Raw genomic sequence first — 26,262 nt, 5'->3', positions numbered from 1 at the left:
AGGAATTATTGCACCAGAACTCATAGCCTTATCCATCGCATTTCTCACCCTCTTGACAGTCACACCATGCATGTTCAAGAAAGCAGTCCAGCAAACCTCTATTTCTTTGTTGTTTTTCTTCACAACATACCGCAGTATTCTCAGAACTTTGCTTGGCCTGTCTTTAATGCGGTTTCTCTTCACATCTTGGGACAACACATGATTAGCTAAATATGCTGTTTGTAGATCATGATTCCCTAAACCCAAATAATTTTTGAATATCTCTTCAATGATGTCCCTCCCTACCACATCATAACACTTGCGGTAACATGAGCAAGCAGGACCAACACTTTTTGCAGCCATTACTCTTCGCCTCTCAGACGTATACATCTCACCAGTGTCTCTCTTCCTCTTCCTTTCTACCTTTTTCCACTTTTCCACACAGTTCTGACGCTTACGAGAGTTTATAGGCACCATCTCTTCACTGTCACTACGTAATGAGCTCATCTTGTCACCCCCCCCTTCAAGCTCAATAACAACAGCTCATCTTGTCATCAGTAATGTACTATAAATGGAGTAAAAATCCAGTACATAATAATTTCACGCCTGAGTAAACACGAGAGGGAAGCCTCATACGCTCACTGATTGGCTGCTCTGGGGGAGTGGCAGAGAGCGAGAATGCTGATTGGTTTGGGCTGTGTGGTGTGGATGCCTGCCTGGCTGTGATTTGCTCGCCCCACAGCGTGGACAAAACCACGTGACTTTGAGCCCTTCTACCACAGTCCAAAAGGTTGAATCTTGTATGGCAACCAGTGCTATCACTGAAAAGAGGGTTAAGCGATTGTCTCCCCTACCTAACTCAAAACCAGTATATTGGCGGGGATGCCCCTGTGGCTCTAGACGCCTCATATATATATATATATAAAAGAAGTTTGTGGTAATCATAGGGGCATTTGTCTTCTTAGTATAATAGGAAAAGTGTATGGTAGGATACTTATTGACAGAGTTAGAGAAAGAACAGAGAAATTAGTTGGAGAAGAACAGGGAGGCTTTAGGAAGGGAAGAGGTTGTGTAGATCAGATATTCATTCTTAGATCTTTAGTGGAAAAGTTTCTAGAGAAGGGAAAGATGTTGTATGCGGCTTTCATGGATTTGGAGAAACCATATGACAGGGTGGATAGACAAGGATTGTGGAAAGTGTTAAGAAGATATGGAGTAGATGGGAAGTTGTTGAATGCTGTGAAGAGTATGTACGATGGTGCGAAGGCTGCAGTGCGTGTGGATGATGAACTAAGTGAATTTTTCTCTTTGAAAGTTGGTTTGAAACAGGGATGTGTCATGTCTCCATGGTTGTTCAATCTGTACATGAATGGGGTAATAAAAGAGGTACAAGGTAGGGTAGTGGATGTTGGAGTGGCCCTGGTGAGAGAGGATAGTGTTTGGAAACTCCCTGTACTGTTGTTTGAAGATGATACTGTGTTGTTCAGTGAAGACAAAGGGGAGCTGCAAGGCTTGATGGATGAGTTTGAGAGAGTGTGTAAGAAACGGAATCTAAAGGTGAATGTAGGGAAGAGTAAAGTGATGGTCTTTGAGAGAGGTGAAGTCAATGAATGTACTGCGAGGTTGGATGGTGAGGAATTGGAAAATGTGAGTACGTTTAAGTACTTGGGTAGTGTGATGAGTAAGGATGGAGGTTTGGAGGGTGAAGTGCTTGAAAGGGTACAGCAGGGAAGAAAGGTTGCTGGTTCTTTGAAAGCAGTGATAAGAAACAGGGAAGCAAGCATGGAAGTGAAAAAGTTACTACATGACAGTATTGTGATACCAACTCTAACTTACGGAAGTGAAGCTTGGACGTTGTTGGAAGGACACAAGTCAAGAGTGAGAGCAGTGGAAATGAGTTATTTAAGAGGAGCCTGTGGAGTCACATGGAGAGACAGGCTGACAAATGAGGATATAAAGGAGCGCTGTGGTGTTGATGTGGATGTGATAGGAAGCGTTATGAGGAACACACTGAGGTGGTTTGGCCATGTGGAGAGGATGGAGGGTGAAAGACTGACGAAGAGAGTGTATGTGAGTGAGGTGGAGGGGGAAAGAGGGAGGGGGAGGCCGAGGATGAGATGGAGAGATGGGGTGGAGAGGTATATGAGAGAGGGAGGTGTGAGTTGGGAGCAGGGGAGTGAAATGGCGGGGGACAGGGCGACTTGGAGGCGATTTGTTTGTGGCCACCCCAAACGGGATTGAGGCGTCTGGCGATAGATAGATAGATATAGGTAATCCCTCCAATATCCAACGTAATAGAGCCAAAGGCATGGCCGGATAGTGATCCTGTCTGGATATTGGGCCCTAGCCTCCTGGACTTGTACTTATGGACCCTAACTCAGAAAAACACATACAACTCCCTCTGGACATGCATTGCACCTATTTAAGACCCAAATCACACCAACAAGGGACATAAAAGACTGAAATAAATGCAAAAGAACCATAAAATGAGGTTTTAAAGGTGATTTTATACAATATTACACATTCTGGGTACTTACAAGTCCTGGCTCCTGGACTGGTTTGAACCGCCAGTTTGCAGTCCACAGTTAATCCTCTGCACTCTAAATTCTAATTTCTTAACACCACACAACACTGTAAATTCCCGTGTGTTCTTGTGGTGAGGTATTGCAGTTTATTCACTGTTTATTCACAAAAAACAAGCATCTGTGGCTTGCACTGCTATAAGCATCTGCTCTCGATCGGAGTTTGGCTGTGACTGTTGATGATTGCGGGGTAACAGAGTTGCCAGATCGCAACGGCCACATTACCAATCTCCTCAACTTTCATTACCAAATTTAACTTTTCATTACCAAATTCGTAAAGCTAGCATCTATTCTTCACTAATTATATATACAAGTGGAAATACATGTAATCACTCTCCTTATAATTAACACCATGTTGATTATTTTCACGCTATGTAGGGTACCAGATTAATCAGAGAGAGCAAACAATCCACCATCTCCATCCTGTGTATCCTCATACATGTGAAAAATCCATTTGGTAATGCATTATTCTGATTCATTACCAAACGAATTTTTCATTACCAAATTGGCCTACAATTTGTAATGAAAAATACCAAATGGCAACCCTAACAGGGGAGGGGAGAGGGGGAGGAAGAAAGGGGTGAAGGGACCATGGTGTAACAGCTGTTCGGCGCCAAGCAGCAATTTCAAATTACGGGAGGGAAAAAAGCCAGATTTAAAAAAAAAAAATTGCGGTTTTTGGCCCATTTTGGGAATATTGGATCCCGGGAAGATTATGTCCGGTTAGTGGGGATGTTCGGATACTGGGCATTCGGATATTAGAGGGATTACTTTACAGTATATATATACATAAATATATATATATATATATATATATATATACATAGTGTATATCTATCTATCTATCTATTGCCAGACGCCTCAATCCCATTTCGGGTGGTCACAAACAAATTGCTTCCAAGTCGCCCTGTCTCCCGCCATTTCACTGCCCTGCTCCCAGCTCACTCCCCCCTCTCTCATATACCTCTCCACCCCATCCCTCCATCTCATCCTCGGCCTCCCCCTCCCTCTTTCCCCCTCCACCTCACTCACATACACTCTCTTCGTCAGTCTTTCACCCTCCATCCTCTCCACATGGCCAAACCACCTCAGTGTGTTCCTCATAACGCTTCCTATCACATCCACATCCAAACCACAACGCTCCTTTATATCCTCATTCGTCAGCCTGTCTCTCCATGTGACTCCACAGGCTCCTCTTAAATAACTCATTTCCACTGCTCTCACTCTTGACTTGTGTCCCTCCAACAACGTCCAAGCTTCACTTCCATACGTTAGAGTTGGTATAACAATACTGTCATGTAGTAACTTTTTCACTTCCATGCTCACTTCTATGTTTCTTATCACTGCTTTCAAAGAACCAGCAACCTTTCTTCCCTGCTGTACCCTTTCAAGCACTTCACCCTCCAAACCTCCATCCTTACTCATCACACTACCCAAGTACTTAAACGTACTCACATTTTCCAATTCCTCACAATTCAACCTCACTGTACATTCACTGACTTCACCTCTCTCAAAGACCATCACTTTACTCTTCCCTACATTCACCTTTAGATTCTGTTTCTTACACACTCTCCCAAACTCATCCACCAAGCCTTGCAGCTCCCCTTCGTCTTCACTCAACAACACAGTATCATCTGCAAACAATAGCACAGGGAGTTTCCAAACACTATTCTCTCTCACCAGGGCCACTCCAACATCCACTACCCTACCTTTTACCTCTTTTATTACCCCATCCATGTACAGATTGAACAACCATGGAGACATGACACATCCCTGTTTCAAACCAACTTTCAAAGAGAAAAATTCACTTAGTTCACTATCCACACGCACTGCAGCCTTCACACCATCGTACTTACTTTTCACAGCATTCAACTACTTCCCATCTACTTCATATAATCTTAACACTTTCCACAATCCTTGTCTATCCATCCTGTCATATGCATCTCCAAATCCATGAAAGCCGCATACAACTTCTTTCCCTTCTCTAGAAACTTTTCCACTAAAGATCTAAGAATGAATATCTGATCTACACAACCTCTTCCCTTCCTAAAGCCTCCCTGTTCTTCTCCAACTAATTTCTCTGTTCTTTCTCTAACTCTGTCAATAAGTATCCTACCATACACTTTTCCTATTATACTAAGAAGACAAATGCCCCTATGATTACCACACACTTCTTTTTCCCTTTTTCCTTTGTACAAAGGAATAATTATACCTGACTTCCAATCCTCCGGGACTCTACCTTCCTCCCAGGCCAATTTGCACATCTTCCACATCCATTCTACTACTATCTCTACCCCATGCTTCAGCATTTCACCACACACTCCATCAATTCCTGGGGCTTTCCCCGATTTAACTTTCTTCATTGCTTCCACAACTTCTATCCTACTGATTTCTTCCTGTCTTCTCACCTCCCTCCTTCTCCCAGCCATTCCCCAGCCACTTATACTCGCATTACATCCATCCTCTATGTTCAACAATTCCTTAAAGTGTTCTCTCCATCTGCTCACTTTTTCTCCCTTCTCCACTAGTAATCTACCATTTTTATCTTTCACTCTTCTGCTAACTTCACTTCCACCCTGTCTTACTCTTTTCACCTCTTTCCAGAACATTTTCTTACAGTCCCTCCACTTTACACTCAAATTCCTTCCAAATTCCTCATCCACTCTCTTCTTACTATATATATATATATATATATATATATATATATATACAGTATATATATATAGATATAGATATAGATGTATACATATTAGGGATGTATCGGATATCCACATCCACGGAACATCCGCATCTGCACTTATGTAAAAATATACATCAGCATCCGCGTCCGCATCCGCAATGGCACTTTAATAAACATCTGCATCTGCATCCGCATCCGCATTTGAACGAGACACAAAGCGGATGTGGTGGATGTACTAAATACAATGCCTTCGTTATAAACAAAAACATTAGTGTTTTTCCGTGATACGACTTGCTTGCTGTGTTTACTGTTTACCAAGGTAGATGGTCATAAGGGCAATGATTTTGTGGTTATTCTATAGTGCTCTGGTCTGCACAAGACCAAAGTGCTGTGGCTAACTCCACCAAGTCGATAAGAGTCATATGGGTACCGTAATACACTTACCTTGGTACTTTGTAGTGTCTAACAGGGTTAATGGAAATCAAAATGCTTTTATATTGGTGTGTATGGCTGTGTGTGTGCATGTGTGTGTGTTATGAAGACTATGGCTAGGGAAGTGTCACAGTAAGTTAAAGACAGGTGCTGAAAGTACCACTGTCTGAAAACATTGTATTTTTTACAGCAGCTGAGTTCATTATGAATAGTTTAAGAGCAGGAAAAAATCAGTTCCCAAGGCCGGGATAAGGGATAGGCAATTGTCTCCAAGGGCCGAGCTTTAGTTAAATGATTATGCAACAATTTATCCTGAAATTATCCGCATCCACATCCGCAAGGATGTCATAGTTTCACATCCGTATCTGCATCTGCATCCGCAGTTTCTTGAAACGGACATCCGCCTCTGCATCCGCATCCGCAAGATACAGAAACATGATAACCACATTCACATCCGCATCCGCGGATGTTTAAATTCTGACATCCGATACATCCTTAATATATATATATATATATATATATATATATATATACTGTATAGATATATATATATATATATATATATATATATATATATATAAGAAATCCCTCTAATATCCGAACGCCCAATATCCGAACATCCCCACTAACCGGACATAATCATTCCGGGATCCAATATTCCCAAAATGGTCTGGAAAAAAAAAAAAAATCCCGCCCGTAATTTGAACTTGGCGCGCGGGGCGCGGGACAGCTTTGTTGTGGCGCATCATTCCTCCAACGTCCGCTAAAGCGCCCCTGCATCCTCCCCACTTTCTGCCTGTCTATCATCACGAGTGAACGCTCGTCGTCATGGCTGCCCATGTGCTCGCTTTTGTGGTGATGCCTTACCTGCTGCGGGCACTCCTGCTGCTCTCGTGCCTCTCCTTCGTGTGTGTGATGATGTCCCCGCCACCTGAGAAGAGGAAGAGAGTGGTGCTGACTCTGGAGAAGAAGCGGGAGATATTGGAGAAAGTAGATGCGGGGTGGTCTTCTTCACGCATCCTCCGCGAGTTTAACCTGGACCGATCTACTTTGTTTGATATTAAGAGATCCCAAGACAAACTCATGCAGTACACGGCTGACTTCTCGTCGAGAAGCAAACGCAATGTGGAGAGGAAGGTGAAATTACTCCCAGGTTTGCTGAAGTCGACCGCTCCACGTTGATTTGGTATTGACAGCAACATGCTGCTGGTGTGATAGTACGTGGTATGGAGCTGAAGGCTGCTGCTGAGAAGTTCACCAGGCTTCACGACGCCCTAGACTTCAAAGCAACCGAGGGTTGGCTCTTCGCGTTTAAGTTACGGCATGGCCTTACCAAACGTAAGTCTCATGGTGAAGATTTGGACGCTAACGAGGATGGAGTTGACGAGTTTCAGCACAAGGTGAAGGGCTTGATCGACAGGGAGGGCCTCACTCTCGGTCAAGTCTACAACGCTGACGAAACTGGTTTATTCTATCGCTCTTTGCCGACGAACACTCTAGCCGAGGAGACGGAGAAGCGTGTACCTGGCCGCAAGCTCTCCACGCAACGGATATCTGCTTTGTGTTGTGCCAATGCTAACGGCATTGTTGGCCGTGCAAAGCAGCCTCAGTGTCTTCATGGGGTGATGGATGTCCTTCCTGTCATCTAGTACCATTCTTTGAAGGCATGGTTCACAGCCCAGATCTTCAAAGACTGATTCCACCGCCATTTCATTAGGGAGGTCATACATTACCAGACGGAGAAACTGGGAATCCCACGCGACCAGGTAAAAGCCCTCCTTCTCCTCGACAATGCACCTGCCCACCATGCGACAAGGACTTGATGGCTGAGAATGGCCGCATTAGGTGCATGTTCCTACCACCTAATACGACTGCTCTCATCCAACCAATGGACCAAGGAGTGATCGTGGCAACGAAGCGCCTATACCGCCGGGAGTTCCTGGATGAGGTGATAGTTGTTCTCAAGGACGAGGACGAGCGCAGGGAGGGACGGGACACACGAGGCCAGTGGACTTTGGAAAACCTTCGCCACTACAACATCAAGTCTGCAATCTACAACTGGGCCAGTGCATGGAAGGAAATCCCTGTCAAGACTAGAAAATGGTTGGTCTCGTCTGCTTCTCGGAATGGACGTGGAGTACGATTTCCTAGGTTTTGACGTGGATGACTGCCATGCACGTCTACGTACGCAGGGTGACGATGTTGATGTGGACGACGTGCGTGAGTGGCTGGATGACAACGAGGGCGATCCTGGGTATCAGACCCTGTCTGATATCGAGATCGCATCTTCAGTTGCAGGTGTCAGTACCCAGCTTGAAGATTCCGATGAGGACGGCGACGATGATGCGGACTCCTCTCAGCATGACACAACTCCAGCCATCCCCAAGCTGAGCGCACTCCGGGAACACCTAGAGTTCATTCTCGACTACCTGGAACACCCGGACTGCGACAGGGAGATGGGGCCCTTGGGACTTGTGGAGGAAGTGCATGCTTTCAGGCAGCGCATCATAAATTGTCAGAATCATCGTTCTTTGTGTCAATCAACCATTGACAGCTTTTTCAGGCCCGTGACCCCCGTTGTGCCAAGCCCTGGCTCCACTCCGTTGCCTCCCCAAGACAGGCCCTCATGCTCCGAGCCACAGCCCAGTACATCAGCCACGGTGGAGTCACCGCTCGACGTGGGTTTGCGTCTGTCTTCTGAGTCGTCTGCAGTGGGTACGCCATCATCACAACCCAGTGACGCACCCCTAGGTCACCTCCCTGTGCTACTCTCAGACTCTGACAGTGATTAGATGCCAAGAACTTCTCCACTAGACCACATGGGAATTTAGTGTTGTGCAGTGAAAAAAACAGTGCATTGTGTTAAGGATTTACAGTTGTGAGTGAAAAGACAACCAATTTTTGGACTAAATTTAACGTAAATTAACTTGTGTGTTTTTGGTTTAGAAAATGGTTATAAGAATGGAAAGACTTAAAGTGCAGAGTGCAACACTTCTTAAGTTACAAAGGAGCATAAGTTAGACAAGAGTGCGCACTGTGAAGAGAATGGACTTCTGAGTGCGAATGACTAAGTTCAGGGCAAGACTTCATGAACAGTGTACTGCAAGTGCTTCAGGAAATCCTTCCTACTGTCAGAGTCTGAGAGGAGGCGGTTATTCATCGAGATGGCCATGGACTTACTGTAAGTAGGCAGAATGTTTCATACTGTACTCTACTGTATTTTCCATACTATACTTACCTCAAACACCTCATTTCACTCTTTTATGTCCCTTATTGGTGTGAATATGCTGTGTCTTAGGTGCTATGCATGTGCAGTAGGGAGGTGTTTTTCTGAGTTAGGCAAGGTTAGGGTCCATAACTACCAGTCCAGGAGCCAGGGACTTGTAAGTACGCAGAAAGTTGAATATTGTATGAACATACCTCAAAAACCTCATTTTAAGCTTCTTTTGTATTTATTTCAGTCTTTTATGTCTCTTATTGGTGTGATTTGGGTCTTAAATAGGTACTATGCATGTCCAGAGGGAGTTGTATAGGTGTTTTTCTGAGTTAGGGTCCATTAGTACTAGTCCAGAAGCTGGGGCCCAATATCCGAACAGGACCACTATCTGGCCCTGCCTATGGCTCTATTACGTCGGATATTGGAGGGATTACTGTATATATATATATATATATATATATATATATATATAAAATATTTTTTTTTATACACAGCATCATCATCATCATCCAGACCTCCCTTCCCACCCTAGGGCAGAATGAGGAGTAGCAATGTCCAGACAGCCCATACTTGCCCAATCCAATGGGCCATGCTTCCATTCGCTCACCATCCAAGCCCCCAGAATCCTGCCTCTATCTGACAGGCCCAAAACATTCACCATGTTTGGCAGCCTCACATAAACGTATCCTATAGAGTCAATCCAGATGCAGTCACGTTAAAAAGGGGTTCCAAATCCCTGATCATGAGCTTCTCCTCACAACATTCATCCGGCCAGCTCAATCACTTGTCAGTCCCCTAACCTCACCGACTTCCAAACCTCTCTTCTTCAAACACTCATCCACCACATCCCTCTACCTTCTCCTTGGCCTATCTCACCTCTTCCCTCCTTCAGATTCGTTCAGATATACCTTTTTCACCACTCTATTGTTACCCATTCTCTCCAAATGACCATACCATCTCAGCAGACTCTCTTCGATTCTGGTGTCCGCCAGCTCAATGCGATTGGAGCACCTTAATAACTCACTAGGTGCCGTAATATATATATAGTGTATATATATATATATATATATATATATATATATATATATATATATATATATATATATATATATATATATATACATATATAAATATATATATGTATATATATAGATAGATATATTTATAGATACAGATATATATATATATATTTATATATATATATACATCTATATATATCTATATATATGTATGTATATATATATGTATATATATATATATGTATATATATATATATATATATATATATATATATATATATATATATATATATTTTTATGCGAGGAAGAAGGAACCAAAGGCCATGAGCCCGCAGTATCAGTTCCCTCCAAAAGAAAAACAAAATACAATAGAGAGCCAAATTCAAGAACTGATCATTTTGAGATGCCTGGACACACTGCGTTTGAAAGACTGGAGATCATGAGCAGCAGGAAATACAGACAGAGGGAGACAGTTCCAGAGCTGACCTGTTGCATAAATGAAAGATTGGGAGTAACGGTTAACTCTTGCATTAGAGAATTGGACAGAAAAGGGATGAGAGTTTGCTGCCAGACGGGTGCTACGCGCCCGTCGTAGAGGTGGAGGAATGCAAGCAGACACTTCAGAGGAGCAGTGACCATTAAAGTAGCGATAGAAAAGAGATAAAGATGCAACAGTGCGACGAAGAGACAGAGGTTGAAGGGAGTCTGTAAGAGGAGGAGAGTTAATGAGACGAAAAGCCTTTGACTCCACCCTATTGAGAAGAGCTGTATGTGGGGAGCCTCCCTACACATGAGAGTTGTACTCTACACAGGAGCAGATAAAACCCCTGTATAGAGTCAACAACTGTGCAGGGGTAAAGAAAGAGCGGAGTCGGCTTAGCACACCTAATCTCTTGGAAGCAGATTTTACAAGAGATGTAATATGATCTTTCCAAGATAAGTCCCGAGTAAATGAAATCCCAAGCATGTTCAAGGATGATGCAGGATTAAGCTGAATATTATTAAACATTAGAGGGTATACCTGTGGAAGATTTTGTCGGGTTGATAGGTGTAAGAACTGAGTCTAAGATGTATTAAAAACAACCAGATTATTTTTACCCCAGTCAGAGATACAAGCCAAGTCAGACATTAGGTGTGCCCTCCCCGGAAAACAACTAACTAAAAAAACAAACAAGAAGCCTCGGACAAGGACTGACCAAACGATGACAACCCAGGACCGGACAAAGGACTTGGTAATGAGTACATGGAATGTAAGAGGAGCGAATGATGAGGTGAAAGAGAGAGAGATTGTCCAGGTGCTTGAAGGTGCGAAAGTGGATGTATGTGGAATAACTGAAACAAAATGGAGAGGAGAAAGTGTGAGAGAATGGGAGTATGGATGGGGTATATGTGCAGGAGTAGGTGAGAATGAGAGGGCAAAGGAAGGAGTATGTATAGTTGTGAGTAAAAGATGGAAGAGGAGCATAAGACAGTATGGATCAGTTGGGTCAAGGATTGTGTGGGTAAAGTTGAAAGTTGGAATACAAATGTGGGCGATTGTGTGTGTGCATGCGCCAATGCAAGATCGTGCAAGAAGAGTGAGAGAAGAGTTCTGGACAAATGTGGAAGTGTGCATGGAAAAGTTTGGAAGGAATGAGAGTGTTTTTGATTGGTGATATGAATGGTAAAGTTGGGAATGTGAAGGTGGATGGAATAGTTGGTGAGTGGGGTGTGCCTGCTGAGATAGATGAGAATGGGAGTGCATTAGTGGACATTTGTGCTGGGAGGGGGTTGGTGATAGCCAATACCCTCTTCAGGCATAAAATGATCCACAGGTATACATGGCGAGTGATGAGAAGGGTGGGTGGTGAACTGAATGAAAGGAAGGCAATGATTGATTATGTGTGTGTGGATGAAAGGATGCGAAGATGTGTAATGGATGCAAGAGTGTATAGAGGTTGGGGGAGTGGACTTTCTGACCACTACTTGGTGGTGGCCAGAATTAGAATGCAAGTAAGATGGAGGAATAGAAGAAGGGAAAGATGAGAGGAAGGAGTAGTTGCAAGGAGAGTGGAAAGGTTACAAGAGAATGAGAAAAAGGCAGAGTATAAGAGAGAAGTGGAGGAACGATTGGGCAAATATGAATTGGAGCAGATGGGAGACGTGGAAGGTGTGTGTAAGATATTTACAGAAGAAATATGTGCAGCATGTGATGTGATGTGTGGAAGGAAGAGAAGACGGAGGGGGGTGCAAGGAACAGGTGGTGGACTGAAGAGGTGAAACAGGCTGTGGCACAAAAGAAGAAAGCATACAATGAATGGATGAGAAATAGGGGCGTGGAAGAAGTTGAGAGGCGGAAGAGGGAGTTATATGTGGAAAGAAAGAGAGAGGTGAAAAGATTAGTAAGAGAGAGTAAGAAGAGAGTGGATGAGGAATTTGGAAGGAATTTGAGTGTAAAGTGGAGGGACTAAGAAAATGTTCTGGAGAGAAGTGAAAAGAGTAAGACAAGGTGGAAATGAAGTTAGCAGGGGAGTGAAAGATAAAAATGGTAGATTACTAGTGGAGAAGGGAGAAAAAGTGAGCAGATGGAGAGAACACTTTAAGGAATTGTTGAATGTAGAGGATGGAAGTAATGCGAGTATAAGTGGCTGGGGAATGGCTGGGAGAAGGAGGGAGGTGAGAAGACAGGAAGAAATCAGTAGGATAGAAGTTGCGGAAACAATGAAGAAAGTTAAATCGGGGAAAGCCCCAGGAATTGATGGAGTGTGTGGTGAAATGCTGAAGCATGGGGGAGAGATAGTAGTAGAATGGATGTGGAAGATGTGCAGATTGGCCTGGGAGGAGGGTAGAGTCCCGGAGGATTGGAAGTCAGGTATAATTATTCCCTTGTACAAAGGAAAAGGGGAAAAAGAAGTGTGTGGTAATCATAGGGGCATTTGTCTTCTTAGTATAATAGGAAAAGTGTATGGTAGGATACTTATAGACAGAGTTAGAGAAAGAACAGAGAAATTAGTTGGAGAAGAACAGGGAGGCTTTAGGAAGGGAAGAGGTTGTGTAGATCAGATATTCATTCTAAGATCTTTAGTGGAAAAGTTTCTAGAGAAGGGAAAGAAGTTGTATGCGGCTTTCATGGATTTGGAGAAACCATATGACAGGGTGGATAGACAAGGATTGTGGAAAGTGTTAAGAATATATGGAGTAGATGGGAAGTTGTTGAATGTTGTGAAGAGTATGTACGATGGTGCTAAGGCTGCAGTGCGTGTGGATGGTGAACTAAGTGAATTTTTCCCTTTGAAAGTTGGTTTGAAACAGGGATGTGTCATGTCTCCATGGTTGTTCAATCTGTACATGGATGGGGTAATAAAAGAGGTACAAGGTAGGGTAGTGGATGTTGCAGTGGCCCTGGTGAGAGAGGATAGTGTTTGGAAACTCCCTGTACTGTTGTTTGCAGATGATACTGTGTTGTTGAGTGAAGACGAAGGGGAGCTGCAAGGCTTGGTGGATGAGTTTGAGAGAGTGTGTAAGAAACGGAATCTAAAGGTGAATGTAGGGAAGAGTAAAGTGATGGTCTTTGAGAGAGGTGAAGTCAGTGAATGTACAGTGAGGTTGGTTGGTGAGGAATTGGAAAATGTGAGTACGTTTAAGTACTTGGGTAGTGTGATGGGTAAGGATGGAGGTTTGGAGGGTGAAGTGCTTGAAAGGGTACAGCAGGGAAGAAAGGTTGCTGGTTCTTTGAAAGCAGTGATAAGAAACAGGGAAGTAAGCATGGAAGTGAAAAAGTTACTACATGACAGTACAGTAAACCCTCACTTTATCGCGGGGTTATGTTCCAAAGGCACCCGCGATAAGCAAAAATCCGCGATGTATTGATGCTACCCCTAAAATGGCTATTTATTGTCTACTAATAAGAAAAACCAGTATAGGCACTCACTGATGATGAATGAGACAAATTGAAGATGATGATGATCATGAAGTTCAGTACAAGGTGTATATTAGTTGTGCAGCTCTTGAGAGGGCGCCTATGACGACATTTCTGCCGGTGGTGAGTGAAACGTATGTGTGGGAGGTCGGTCTACCACGCACCACACAGTCAGTTTGAATCCGACGGTCGAACCATGCATGACTTGCAAATCGTTATTTGCGGCTTATTTTTCTGCCTTCCAGTAATTGCTTGCCTTGTCTGCCAACATGGGGCCTAAGCATAGTGCTAGTGATGCATGTGGTAACACACCAAAACGAACTAGTAAAGTGATGTTGCTGACAGAGAAAGTTAAAGTGTTGGACAAACTTCAGGGAGGAATGTCAGCGACAATTCTCCATCAGGACGATTCCCCGTCATTTATTTACATACCAGTTTATTTAGCAAGTACAGTACATTAGTTGTTTACTTATATGAGTTATAAAATCCCCCTGAAAATTAGTTATTAAAGTATTAATTAATCAATAATAAGTATATTAATAGAATGACAGGGAATCATCCATGTTTTGATGGTGAATTGACTTGATGGTGAATTGTCTCTGAACCATGTGTTTGGGGTGAGTCAACTGTTCATACAATAAAGAAGACAGAACGTAGCATACGGGACTAAACGGGAGTCAGTATGGGCTACTGCACTAGACTGTGATGGAGTGTCTCCACCTATGCCTGTGAACTGGCTCAGAACCGTATGTTTGGGGTGATTGAGTCAACTGTTTGGACAATAAAGAAGGCAGAATGTAGCATATGAAAGGCAGTGAGAGTTTGTGCACCAGACTGCTGAAGTGTCTCCACCTACGCCTGTGCTTGTCATGTAAACTGGGAGGTGCGGTATGGTGGGGCGGTGCGGTCCTGCTCCTTTCTTTGAGGAGGGCGCGTCAGCAGCAGCCAATCAGCGGCAAGTAAAAATGTAAAGCGTGTTTGGATTGGCTACTGGTAAGGCTCCAGCCAATTGTGTGCCACCTATCAATGAGTCTGGGTATTTCCTCACCCCACGCCACGATTTCGCTTGTATTTTATCAAATATATTAGCCGATTTTTAATTATTATTTTAATACAGCTATTAATATTTTAGAATAAATAAAGATGTAAAATACCATAAACATATCCATTTCAGAATACAGTACTGAAAATAAAGATGTAAAATATGTACTGTACCCTAAAAATAGCCGTAGTAGGCTTTGCGGAAACAGCGATGAGGCGGGGTTTCCCGCAATGTAAAAATAGTTAGGTTCCAATGAAAATTCCGCGATAAAGTGAACCAGCAATATCTGAACCGCATTATAGCGGGGGTCTACTGTATTGTGATACCAACTCTAACGTATGGAAGTGAAGCTTGGACATTGTTGGAAGGACACAAGGCAAGAGTGAGAGCAGTGGAAATGAGTTATTTAAGAGGAGCCTGTGGAGTAACGTGGAGAGACAGGCTGACAAATGAGGATATAAAGGAACGTTGTGGTGTGGATGTGGATGTGATAGGAAGTGTTATGAGGAACACACTGAGGTGGTTTGGCCATGTGGAGAGGATGGAGGGTGAAAGACTGACGAAGAGAGTGTATGTGAGTGAAGTGGAGGGGGGAAGAGGGAGGGGGAGGCTGAGGATGAGATGAAGGGATGGGGTGGAGAGGTATATGAGAGAGGGGGGTGTGAGTTGGGAGCAGGGCAGTGAAATGGCGGGGGACAGGGCGACTTGGAGGCGATTTGTTTGTGGCCACCCCAAACGGGATTGAGGCGTCTGGCAATAGATAGATAGATAGATAGATAGATAAATACATATATATATATATATATATATATATATATATACAGTAGGATCTCACCAATAATGATTTCGAAAATAAAGTTTTTGGCATTAACGGTAAGTTAGAATAGATACCCAGTTTCTATAATAACGTTTGGATTTACTTGAATAACGGTTATTTCATGAATGCCAAGTTGTTATGCTACAAATATGTCCATAAAAAGATGAGGAATGAAACAGACAAACAAGAAAAGATGAAGGAAATTGCCGAAAATGTGAGCAATAGCAAGGAGGAGATGGCAGATCCTCCCCTCGCCACCTCCTCTGACTCACCCACCGCCGTCCCCTCCACCTCCACTGCCCTACCTGACTCATACATCTGCCTCCCCCTCCACCTTCACAGCCCCACATGACTCACCTGCTCCACCTGGCATACCTGCAACCCCCAACATAATGACTATTGCTGCATTCTGGAAGAAATATAACATTCAACAGGCCATAAATTTCTTCGTCAATGCCTGGAATAATACAACATTGGCAACCATTAAACATGCCTGGTCGGCACTCCAGCCACAACTCAAGTCTGTTGAGACAGAGAGAAAGCAGCCATCAGAATAAATGACTAATGATTGGATTTGTAAATCAGATTTCAAGAAAATACTGAAGACAGTATCATGATTGAGTGAATGCCTGCCATCAGTCACTCATCATTCACTTTCTTTCACAAAGCCAGTCAGCCGAGGAAGAACAACACAGAAGGGTTGAGTAGATGATGACACTGGAGACTTTCCTGAAGATTTTGACTTTATGGGGTTTGATGAAGTGTTGGTGGAAGTGGGTGACCCTGGCATGAGAGGCAGGAGTGGGGACGAGGCCAACGAGGGGTCAGGGTGTACGATGCAGTAGCATCCATGCGCAAGCCTCAAAACAATCATTAAACCAAACACCTCATAACTCCTTTAAGGTGTGTTTTATATTACTCATGATGACTTAATAACTAATCTTATTATTTCATCTAAAAAAATGTAGTGATAGGAGGGCTCCATGGGGGAAAAGTGGATAAAAGTCACGCAAATAACGTTTTCGCTAATAATGGCGTTTTTCTGGCACCAATTAGACATTATCGGTGAGACCCTACTGTGTGTATATATATATATATATATATATACAGTATATATCTATCTATCTATATAGATACATAGATAGATAGATATAGATACAGATATATATAGATAGATAGATAAACATATAGATAGACAGACAGATAGATAGATAGATATAGATAGATATACAGTCGACTTCATTATAGCAGATAAGAATAACACGATCACAAATGTCACAGTTATCAACGAAGTAGATATAGGTAGTGATCACAGAATGGTGGGTTGAACAGCCAGATTCAAGTTCAGAAATGAAAGAAAGAAGATGATTAAAGATAAAAAGTAGCAGCAGCAACCAAAGGCCAAGGGCCATATACTGGATGTGCTGACTCCAAACCTTCACTGTTCCAGTCAAACTCCTCATTCAGTTACCAGTTATAATGCTCTCCCCAGGCATCTTGAATAACCTTACTGTTCACCACTACCTTTCCTTCATCATTCTTCACACACTGCTCACCTACGATATCCCTGTTTTCCCTCTTCATTTGATTTGCCACCTTAAACACCATATTCTTCCTTTCTACACAATTTAAGTTATTCAGTAAAAGTCTCTGAGATTCAGGTTTTGCTTTGTATACCTCTTTTCTAGCCTTACACCTGATGCCTAAGTATTCCTCTTTGTTACCACCCCTTTTCCATTCACAGAAAAGCTTTTTCTTTTCTACTTTACTGTAGCTTCTAATGCCCTCATCCCACCACCATGTTACTTCATGTCTTGAGGGGCCTCTTGTCCATCAACACACTGAATCACTGACTCTCATGAGATTGTTCTTGACAGCTCTGTACAATTCATTAACACTTCTGTCAACAGCTCCCTGTTCAGCCACCAATTTACTCATCTTGCTTTAGAAGGCATCCCTTACTGCTTGGCCTTTCAACTTCTATATTATCCTTCTAGGTCCATAGGCCCTCTTCTTCACCACCCGCTCCTTCAGCACTATGTCATATCAGTAATTTTTGTTGCTGCACACACTCTTTGCTCCCTATAACTTTTAAATCCCTTATCAATCTCCTAGCAACCCTCCTGACTAGGAAACAGTCTACTTTGCTACTATTTCTGACAGACTCTTATAAAATCAACCCATTCTCACTTTTCCTAAAATCCGTGTTGCATACAATCGTTTTCCTTGCCTCCCCAAACTCAAGTATCCTTTCCCCTTCCACATGCCTCTTACCATATCCGCATCCCCCATGTGCCCCTTCATATCCTTGAGCTGTTTCACCCACATGACCATTTAAATCCCCTTCCAAAACAACAATCTCATCATCCCCCATACCACCTACCACACCTATTGAATCATCCCAGAATCTATCTTTTTTCTACATCAACAAAGCTAGCCTGTGAAGCATATGCCAATTTAAATGAAATTCTCAGCCTCAAACAATATTTATATTAATAAAATCCTTTCATTTACTCATGCTCATTATAGTCATGACATATTCCACCCATTTTTCATTAACCAGCACACTCTTACCACCATATTGATCTGCCCTTCCCTGCCAATATATATTATACTGACAATCCCAGCTCAAGTGAATGCAAGAAACAGGGTTTGAATGATAATGAAAAGTACCAAGCTAATGGATTCAAGGGCTATATATCTTTGGAAATTCTTGATAGTTTCTGTTATTTCACACCCATTTCTTGTTTCTGGAACCTAACCACCTCTTTGGTAATGAGAACCTGGATTAAGATGATGAGAGGATACTGCAATACAATATCGTTACAATCAAACCGACTTGAAGCAGACCTGGGATCTACTGATTACCAAGTAATGACTGACACTTACCAATTCAAAGCAATAAACTGAAAAAAAAAAAAAACAGTAAGAAATGTGAAAAATAACAAAGTAGTAAATAAAGATAAATAAATAATACGAAACTCAAACCCAATTATATCAAAGTTTCAGTTTTATATATCAACAATGTCATATGGAAAAGATGGCTCGGAAGAAACAACACAATCTGAAACTTAAGGAAGAGGGTTAATATAAAGTGAAAAGCCTCTCTCTTTAGCCACATGGTGTCAACAATGTGAGTTATAAATTTGTCATCCAACATGTAACTCTCCAGTATGTAGGCAGATACTTAACATTTCCACCAGTAAAAATCAGTGCAAGTAAATATATATATACTTGAAATTCCGTCATCCTGTTGCAGCTTAATATACAGTACAGTAAAGCCCAAAGTTTCACGCCTAATTGGTTCAGTGAAAAGTACTGCGAACCATGAAACCGCTGATATTGAGGCATTGATCCTATGGGAAATAGGCTAATTGGTTCCAGGTCCCATGCCCACTCCCCCTAAAACCCATTTCTGCAATATAAAATGTACTGATCACACCTGAAAAAAAACTAGCATTAATACAAAGTATATAATAGGCAGGGACACTCACCTAGAAGGCTGGAGTACAGTGCTCAATGGAAGGGATGGGGGTGTAATTTCAGAGACAGGTGGTGAGGCTACTGTGCCCTGCCACCTCTGGCACCTCAACCCTCCTCTGCCTCTGCTGTCTCTGCCTGTCCACGCAACACATCCATCCAATGTTGCATCTCGTCGGTGGCAATGACGGTAAACAAGTAACGATCGCTTTCCGTGCATGGGATTTGTTTACATTTTCTCGTGGTTAACAGAGGGGTTTTCACGCGAAACCTGGTGTTTGGGAATATATGAAGGCCACTGCTAACCAAGAAACAGCAAACAAGGATGCTGCCAAACTTGGGGCATTTCTGTACAATACTGTACTACAATAATAATAATAATAACAATAATAATAATAATAATAATAATAATAATAATCTATCTATCTATTGCCAGATGCCTCAATTCTATAAGAGGTGACCACAAACAAAATGCCTCCATGCTGCCCTGACTGCCCTCTTCCCAGCTCACATCCCCCTCTCTCCATCGATCTCAACCTCCGCCTCCTCTCCCTCCCCCCCCCCTCCACCTCACTCGCATACACTCTCTTCATTAGTCTCTCACTCTGCATCCTCTCCACACGGCCAAACCACTTAAGTGTATTTCTCCTAATGCTTTCTACCACATCCACATCCACACCACAACTCTCCTCCACTTTCTCATTTGTCAGTCTGTCTCTCCATGTAACTCCACATGCCCCTCTCAAATACAGTAACGCATTTCCGCTGCTCTCATTCTTGACTTGTGTCCCTCCAACAAGGTCCAAGCTTCACTTCAATAAGTTAGGGTTGGTATCACAATACTGTCATGCAGCGACTTTTTTACTTCCATACTCACTTCCCTGTTCCTAACCACTGCTTTCAAAGAACCAGCAACCTTTCTTCCCTGCTGTACCCTTGCAAGCACTTCAGCCTCTAAACTTCCATCCTTATTCGTCACACTACCCAAGAGCTTAAATGCACCCACATTTTCCATTTCCTCCTCAACCAGCCTCACCGTAAATTCAGTGGCTTTATTTCTCTCGAAGACCATAACTTTACTTTTCCCTACATTCACCTTTAGATTCCATTTCTTACACACTCTCTCAAACTCATCCACCAAGTCTTGCAGTTCTCCTTTGTCTTCACTTAACAACACAGTAGCAATTGCAAACAACATTAGGGGGAGTTTCCAAACCCTGCCCTCTCTCATTAGGGTTGCTCCAACATCCACTGCCCTACCTTGTATCTCTTTTATAGCCTCATCCACATACAGATTGAATAACCATAATAATAATAATAATAATAATAATAATAATAATAATAATAATGGGTGACTTTATACTCCCTCTTCCATTTTTCTTTCCTTCATTCTTTCCTCTTCTTTCTGCCTATGGGTGACGCAGCACTGAGTGACATGCCAAATGGTTTCCCGTACACCAGGAAACCATTTACTACGTTGGGTAGTAACCACATAACCAAATTATGGCGCCTGGTGGTTTAGTGAGTAGTTACAGCGCTCTAGTTGGATTGAGCCGGTGCAGGTTTATATCCATGAGGTGGTTGGGGAGTACTACTCACATAATGCCACTCAGGGATGAGTAAGGCTGGTCACTCTCATTTTAAATGTCAGGACCAACTTGCCTAGCCCCGGGCTCTTACGCTCCTCATGGGGCAACATAGGATTGGATGGATGGATGGATGGATTGGATGGATGGATGGATTGGATGGATGGATGGATGGATTGGATGGATGGATGGATTGGATGGATGGATGGATTGGATGGATGGATGGATGGATGGATGGATGGATGGATTGGATGGATGGATGGATGGATAATAATAATAATAATAATAATAAAATATAATGCTGTAGTTGGCTCATACATTTCACAATTTAAGCATGAAATAAAAGGGCGAATGCCAATTCAATACAAAAGGGGCCAAGCTATGGCCACATAATGAAAACTCAATTATCAATGTTTGGATCATCCAGTTTTCGGCATAACTGGGCCGTGACTGAATGATACAATGGTATGGTAATATATAAAATTATCCACACGATAGCTCCCATTTAAACAGCGAACTTCTCGTTGCTAGTGATTGTGCCAAGGGTAAGTAGGAGTGAGTCTACCCCCCACCCACACCTCCCACTCACAACCCTCTCATGAGGGTGGTGGGATGGAGTTTGGTGAGGAAATTGATAAGGGTGGGAAGCCACCACCAGAGAGATGCTCTTATTTCTTCATTCTTGCAAATATATGTGAAAGAGTACTGACACAAACAATACTGTATTCAATTATTAATCAATCAATTAATTCTTTACCAAACGGGCACAGTGCTTTTCCATATTTTCAGTTGAAATGAGTGTTTCACAGGTTCCTTGTTAATGTTCCTGGATTACCACAGCAACTGGGCAATTTTATAAGCTTACCTCTGAAAGCTATAAATGGGCATTTAGAATGCGTAAATATTCCACCTACATAAACCAGCAGCTGGCCAAATTTAACAACCTAACGTGCATTTTTTAATTTGAATGCTGGCTGTCAAGTGCAAGTGAGGTTAGGTTGGATTTGATGTGGTTTGGTTAGGTTAGGTTTGGTTGAATCATCAAGTTTCCCATTGCTCTGACATGGGATACATTGAGGCGTCCAGTTGGAGTGATGGTAAACAATGCAGCCAGTCAGATAGATTGTCAGTAAACACTGCTGTGGGTGACCTGGCTGCTTCCTTAGCTACCCAAAAATAGGTATACAGGTCTCCCCCAATATCTGCGAGGGTTAGGAGACACAGACCCCCGCGAATGGGGGTGATCCATGAAATTTGGACATTCCCCCCCCAGAAAATGCCCATACAGGATCAAATTACCCCTGTAGGCCCCTAAAAACCATTTTAGGGACCTGAAACCAGCATAAAACACCACAAACATACTCTGTACTACTGTATACACTACTATAATAATGAAGAAGTTGTTAATGGGTGGGCTTATTATGAATTTAGGGTGATTTTGTTGCTGGTGACTGCCACGGACTCCTGCAGCAGTGCGCACAAAGACCTTAAAAACCATTTCTGGTACCTGAAGACAACTATATACTGAATTACCGTACTGTATAAAAAACTGTAATAACGAATAAATTTTTAACCCGCGGCATCCCGTCAACGTTCTTTAACGTCCACATGTTTTGTCACTGCCAATCCCGTCGACGTACATAAACGCGAAAAAATTGCAAGGTCCCTAATTTGCACAATTCAATTTTCGCGGGTCTTTTTGGGGACATATACAAGTGACACCTTCCTCAACAAGATGCCAGGCAGGGACAATGCCTTACCCAGCATGACCTCCCCCCCCCCTGCATGCCATTGTCTCAGCAATTCACCTGTTATCAGTGACCTGGCCAGTATAGCCATGTCATGCCACGGTACGAAATTCAGGGCCAGAGTGATTCCCCAATCAGTGACAATGTGGAGGACAAACTTTACATAGCATTAGAGGAAGAAACAGTTAGACATGATGATCAGGTAATGTGGCAAAAAAAGGTCAGGTATTAGTGAGTGAAACAATGCTTATAATGCCTATATTACTGCTTGAAAACCAATATACTCTTGTACTACATATAAATTCGTACCAAGTAAATAAATAAATACCGTTTATGAGTGGTGTGAAATAGTTATCCTCCCACAGAACTCGTTTTCTTTGGTCCAAGCCTGATAGAAAACCCAGTAAGGTAAGGAGGTACTCCTACCTGTAATGAGTATTTTAAACCTCAGGTGAGCGATTTCTCTATGAATTTTCGATGTTTTTCACCAGAAGCGAAAGTTTGAGCCAAAAAAAAAAAATTCCTAAAATGGTTGGGATTGGGGGGAGTCAGTGGTGGAAAAGTGGTCGGGATGGGGCGGGTTAATGGGTATAGTTCTAAGACATTAGGGTAAATTATGCAGCTGGTGACTTCCACAGACTCCCGTGGCAGTGTGCACCATGTGCTTACAGCTCAATGGTTTTGTATGGGAGTGACAGGACTGGATGCACGGAAAGAGACCGATGCCGCTAACACATCGTGAATCAGTCCCGATGCTACCCCATGGATTCCGATCTGTAAAATTTTTTCATGAGGGACAAACCTGTGAATTCGGGGGGGCGCCAATGGTGGCTATGTGAATCACGGGGGTTACCTATATTTTGTCTTTTTCCAATCACTTCTTCTTGCCACAATTCAATGGTTAACTATCTGTGTTGCGTATGTGTCAGAATTACTTAACTTGAGATCGTGAGTTTGTTGTAACATAAGTGGAATCGCTGGGCCCATCTGGTTGAGAATTACCCTCATACAAACAGTACTTGTGTTTTGTTTCCGCCGGACTGATTGGATAATCAAGCTATCACTGTACTGTGCTGATACTGTAAGGATAAAACAATCTTGGCTCAACTTGGACCCTCTTTCAAGTCATGCTTGAAAAAGTCAATATAGTCTAAAGGTTAAACTGGAGAAGCCAACAAGAAAGTCTATTAATCTGCTCACTTCATTTCCTGGTGAAAAAGTTACTGTCACTGCTATGAATAAGTTTTGCAAACAAGAGAGAGGCTTCAGGTCGCTTATGATGTAGTGGTAAAACACGAAATACTGTACAAGCAAAAATGACAGCTACTGGAATAAGGAAGACAACCAATTGTAAAACATAAAACACAGTAGTTTTACTGATAATAAATACACCAGGATGCATACACAGGGTATAATTTTGTATACAAAAAAAAAAAATAAAAAAATAAAAAAATAAAATGAGTATGGAAATTACTGAACAAAACATTTTACCTGACATGATGCACCAATACAGTTACGATGCGAAAGACAAAGACTGAATAAACGGATCTACAGTAGCTCCAACACAATCAAAACAAAAAGAATAAACCAAGCTGCATACTATTCATACAAATAGTACACTATTTGCCTTAAACAAGGTACCGTACATGGCAAACTATGCTGAAAACAAATTATTATACATTACTGCAGTAAATATGATATACACCTTAAGTATACAGGAGCCCAGTGTTACTAAGAAAAAAAAAATGAAATGCCTCTATAGGGATGCTAACAACTGAAAAGAAGTTCTCCATTACTGAAAAATTTTAATTCATCATATTCATACGAAAAAAATCAAAGCTGTGTCAACAGAGTACTAAACAGAATGGTTACCGTATTTCTGACAGGTGTATACTTATAAACTGGGTATCAAGAAGCTACTGATGTTACAACCAAAAACTGATAAAGCGCCAAGTACTGGGCAATATATCAATGTATTGAATTATCTAAAAGAACATTTTATACACTGCATTTTGATATCCTACACCATTTTTGAAGTCCTTCCTTTTTAAAAAGCACTGTTTGTACTGAAAATTAAAGAAGCTCTATGAAGAACACTAAAAAGACTCAAGTCCTGCCTATCTTTTACCTAAAGTACCAGGCTACAGAAATTTATTAACTCTCTGGAAGAAAAATGCTTCCTAACACAACAACCTTTACCATCTGTCTGAATCTGCTGCTTACTATATTAGTCTATATTGTACCTGTTACCAACAACTCCTAAATGCAATACAACTAAATGCTAATGCCCCCAGATGTCTCCAACTGTGTCTACTGATCCCTATTTACTTAACTGTAAGTAGGGTAAACATTGACTATTAATTGTCAGCAACTAGTTTCAACAATAGCTGCCCACATTAGCTACACATAACAAGGCACCTACATACAGTACAATATGGTAGGGTACCTATAACAGATATGAGATTGATATATGCTTCCCACAAGATCTACCTTATTGCACAATATGAAAATACAGTTATTGACATTACCCGTACACCAGGAAACCATTACCTATGCTGGGTGGTAACCATATAACCAAATTAGGGAGCCTGGTGGTTTAGTGGGTAATGTAGGCACTCCAATCGGATTGAGCATGTGTAAGTTTATATCCAAGGGGTGGTTAGGGTTTATTGCTCAAGTAATGCCACTCAGGGATGAGTGAGGCTGGTCACTCATCTTAAATGCAGAACCAATTTGCTGAGCCCCGGGCTCCTATGCTCCTCATGGGGCAACATAGGATTGCATGATGGATGGATAAACGGATGGACATTACCTATGATAATGCCCAATGTCCTCCTTCAACTACAACTTTCCTTATTTACTATGAATAAAGGCTACATACACTACTTACCTTCAGCAGTTTTCTACATCTGCATGTTCTACCTCTGCAGTGCAATGAAGTCTGACATTATATTTTATTGCCAGGCTATTAAATGAAACTTATTTAGACTCTGACTAAAATGACAGAAATATTTGAAAAAATATCCAAACCAACATCTAACGCTTCATACCAATATACAGTACAGGACCAAAAGAAGGTGTGCATATATAATTATACACTTACTCTTAATTTATTGGCTACAGTTGGTACACCTGGAAATTTTATTAAGGCTAACAAAAGATGAGGCTATTTAACTTGGGAGAAATTTTATTAGTCAATGGGTTAAAGTACCAGCTAACCCTGCTGCTGCAGACAGACAAGCTCACCTTCACCCAAGTCGTCACCTTCGTAGTCATCATACTTCTCCCCCTCCTCCCCCTCTGCATCCAGGTGGATCTTGGTGTGGCTTCCTGTATCCCCGTCTCTGTTGTGGCATCACTTCTATAGTTATTAAAGCATTTACAGACAAAAGGTCCACCTGTTTTTTTTAATTTTTGTGTTGCTCAGACAGTTTTTGGTGTTTTATTTTTTCCTCTGCTAATCTACCTTAAAAAAAAAAAAAAAAAAAAAAAAAAAAAAAAAAAAAAAGGCTGTAAAACAGGAGGATCTGTCATCATACAGTTCATTATTAGTTATACAGTACATTATGTCCTAGTTATAAGTACCAGGGGACCGTTCCAAAACTGCATCAAATCATATGGCAAAAGCAGTGACAATATACCCATAAAGAATGTCAGTGTACAATGTGAATTAATTCAAGTCATTAATAAAGGATGATTCTCACCAACAGCAAAATACAGGGTGCCCTGAAAAATGTGCAAGAAATTTCAGGAGGTTATTCGTGTGTCAATTTTTAGCTAAA

The 26,262-nt window shown here is 42.0% G+C and overlaps 1 protein-coding gene across 1 annotated transcript in view; it reads right to left on the bottom strand.

Annotated features, from left to right (window-relative positions):
• Window positions 1–26,262, bottom strand: part of LOC145414371 (muscle calcium channel subunit alpha-1-like) — a 1,622,725-nt gene that overhangs the window by 937,538 nt on the left and 658,925 nt on the right. Inside the window, exon 21 of the mRNA XM_080283905.1 lies at window positions 25,727–25,824. Within this exon, the coding sequence (XP_080140031.1) occupies window positions 25,727–25,824 (98 nt within the window). The remainder of the gene's footprint in view (window positions 1–25,726; window positions 25,825–26,262) is intronic.

The sequence above is a fragment of the Coenobita brevimanus genome, chromosome 99, assembly GCF_032717465.1.
Source record: "Coenobita brevimanus isolate Jiangsu-jjx chromosome 99, ASM3271746v2, whole genome shotgun sequence".
Lineage (NCBI taxonomy): Eukaryota > Metazoa > Arthropoda > Malacostraca > Decapoda > Coenobitidae > Coenobita > Coenobita brevimanus.
The sequence above is the reverse complement of the archived record's forward strand: the minus strand, read 5'-3'. Positions and strand labels throughout refer to the sequence as shown.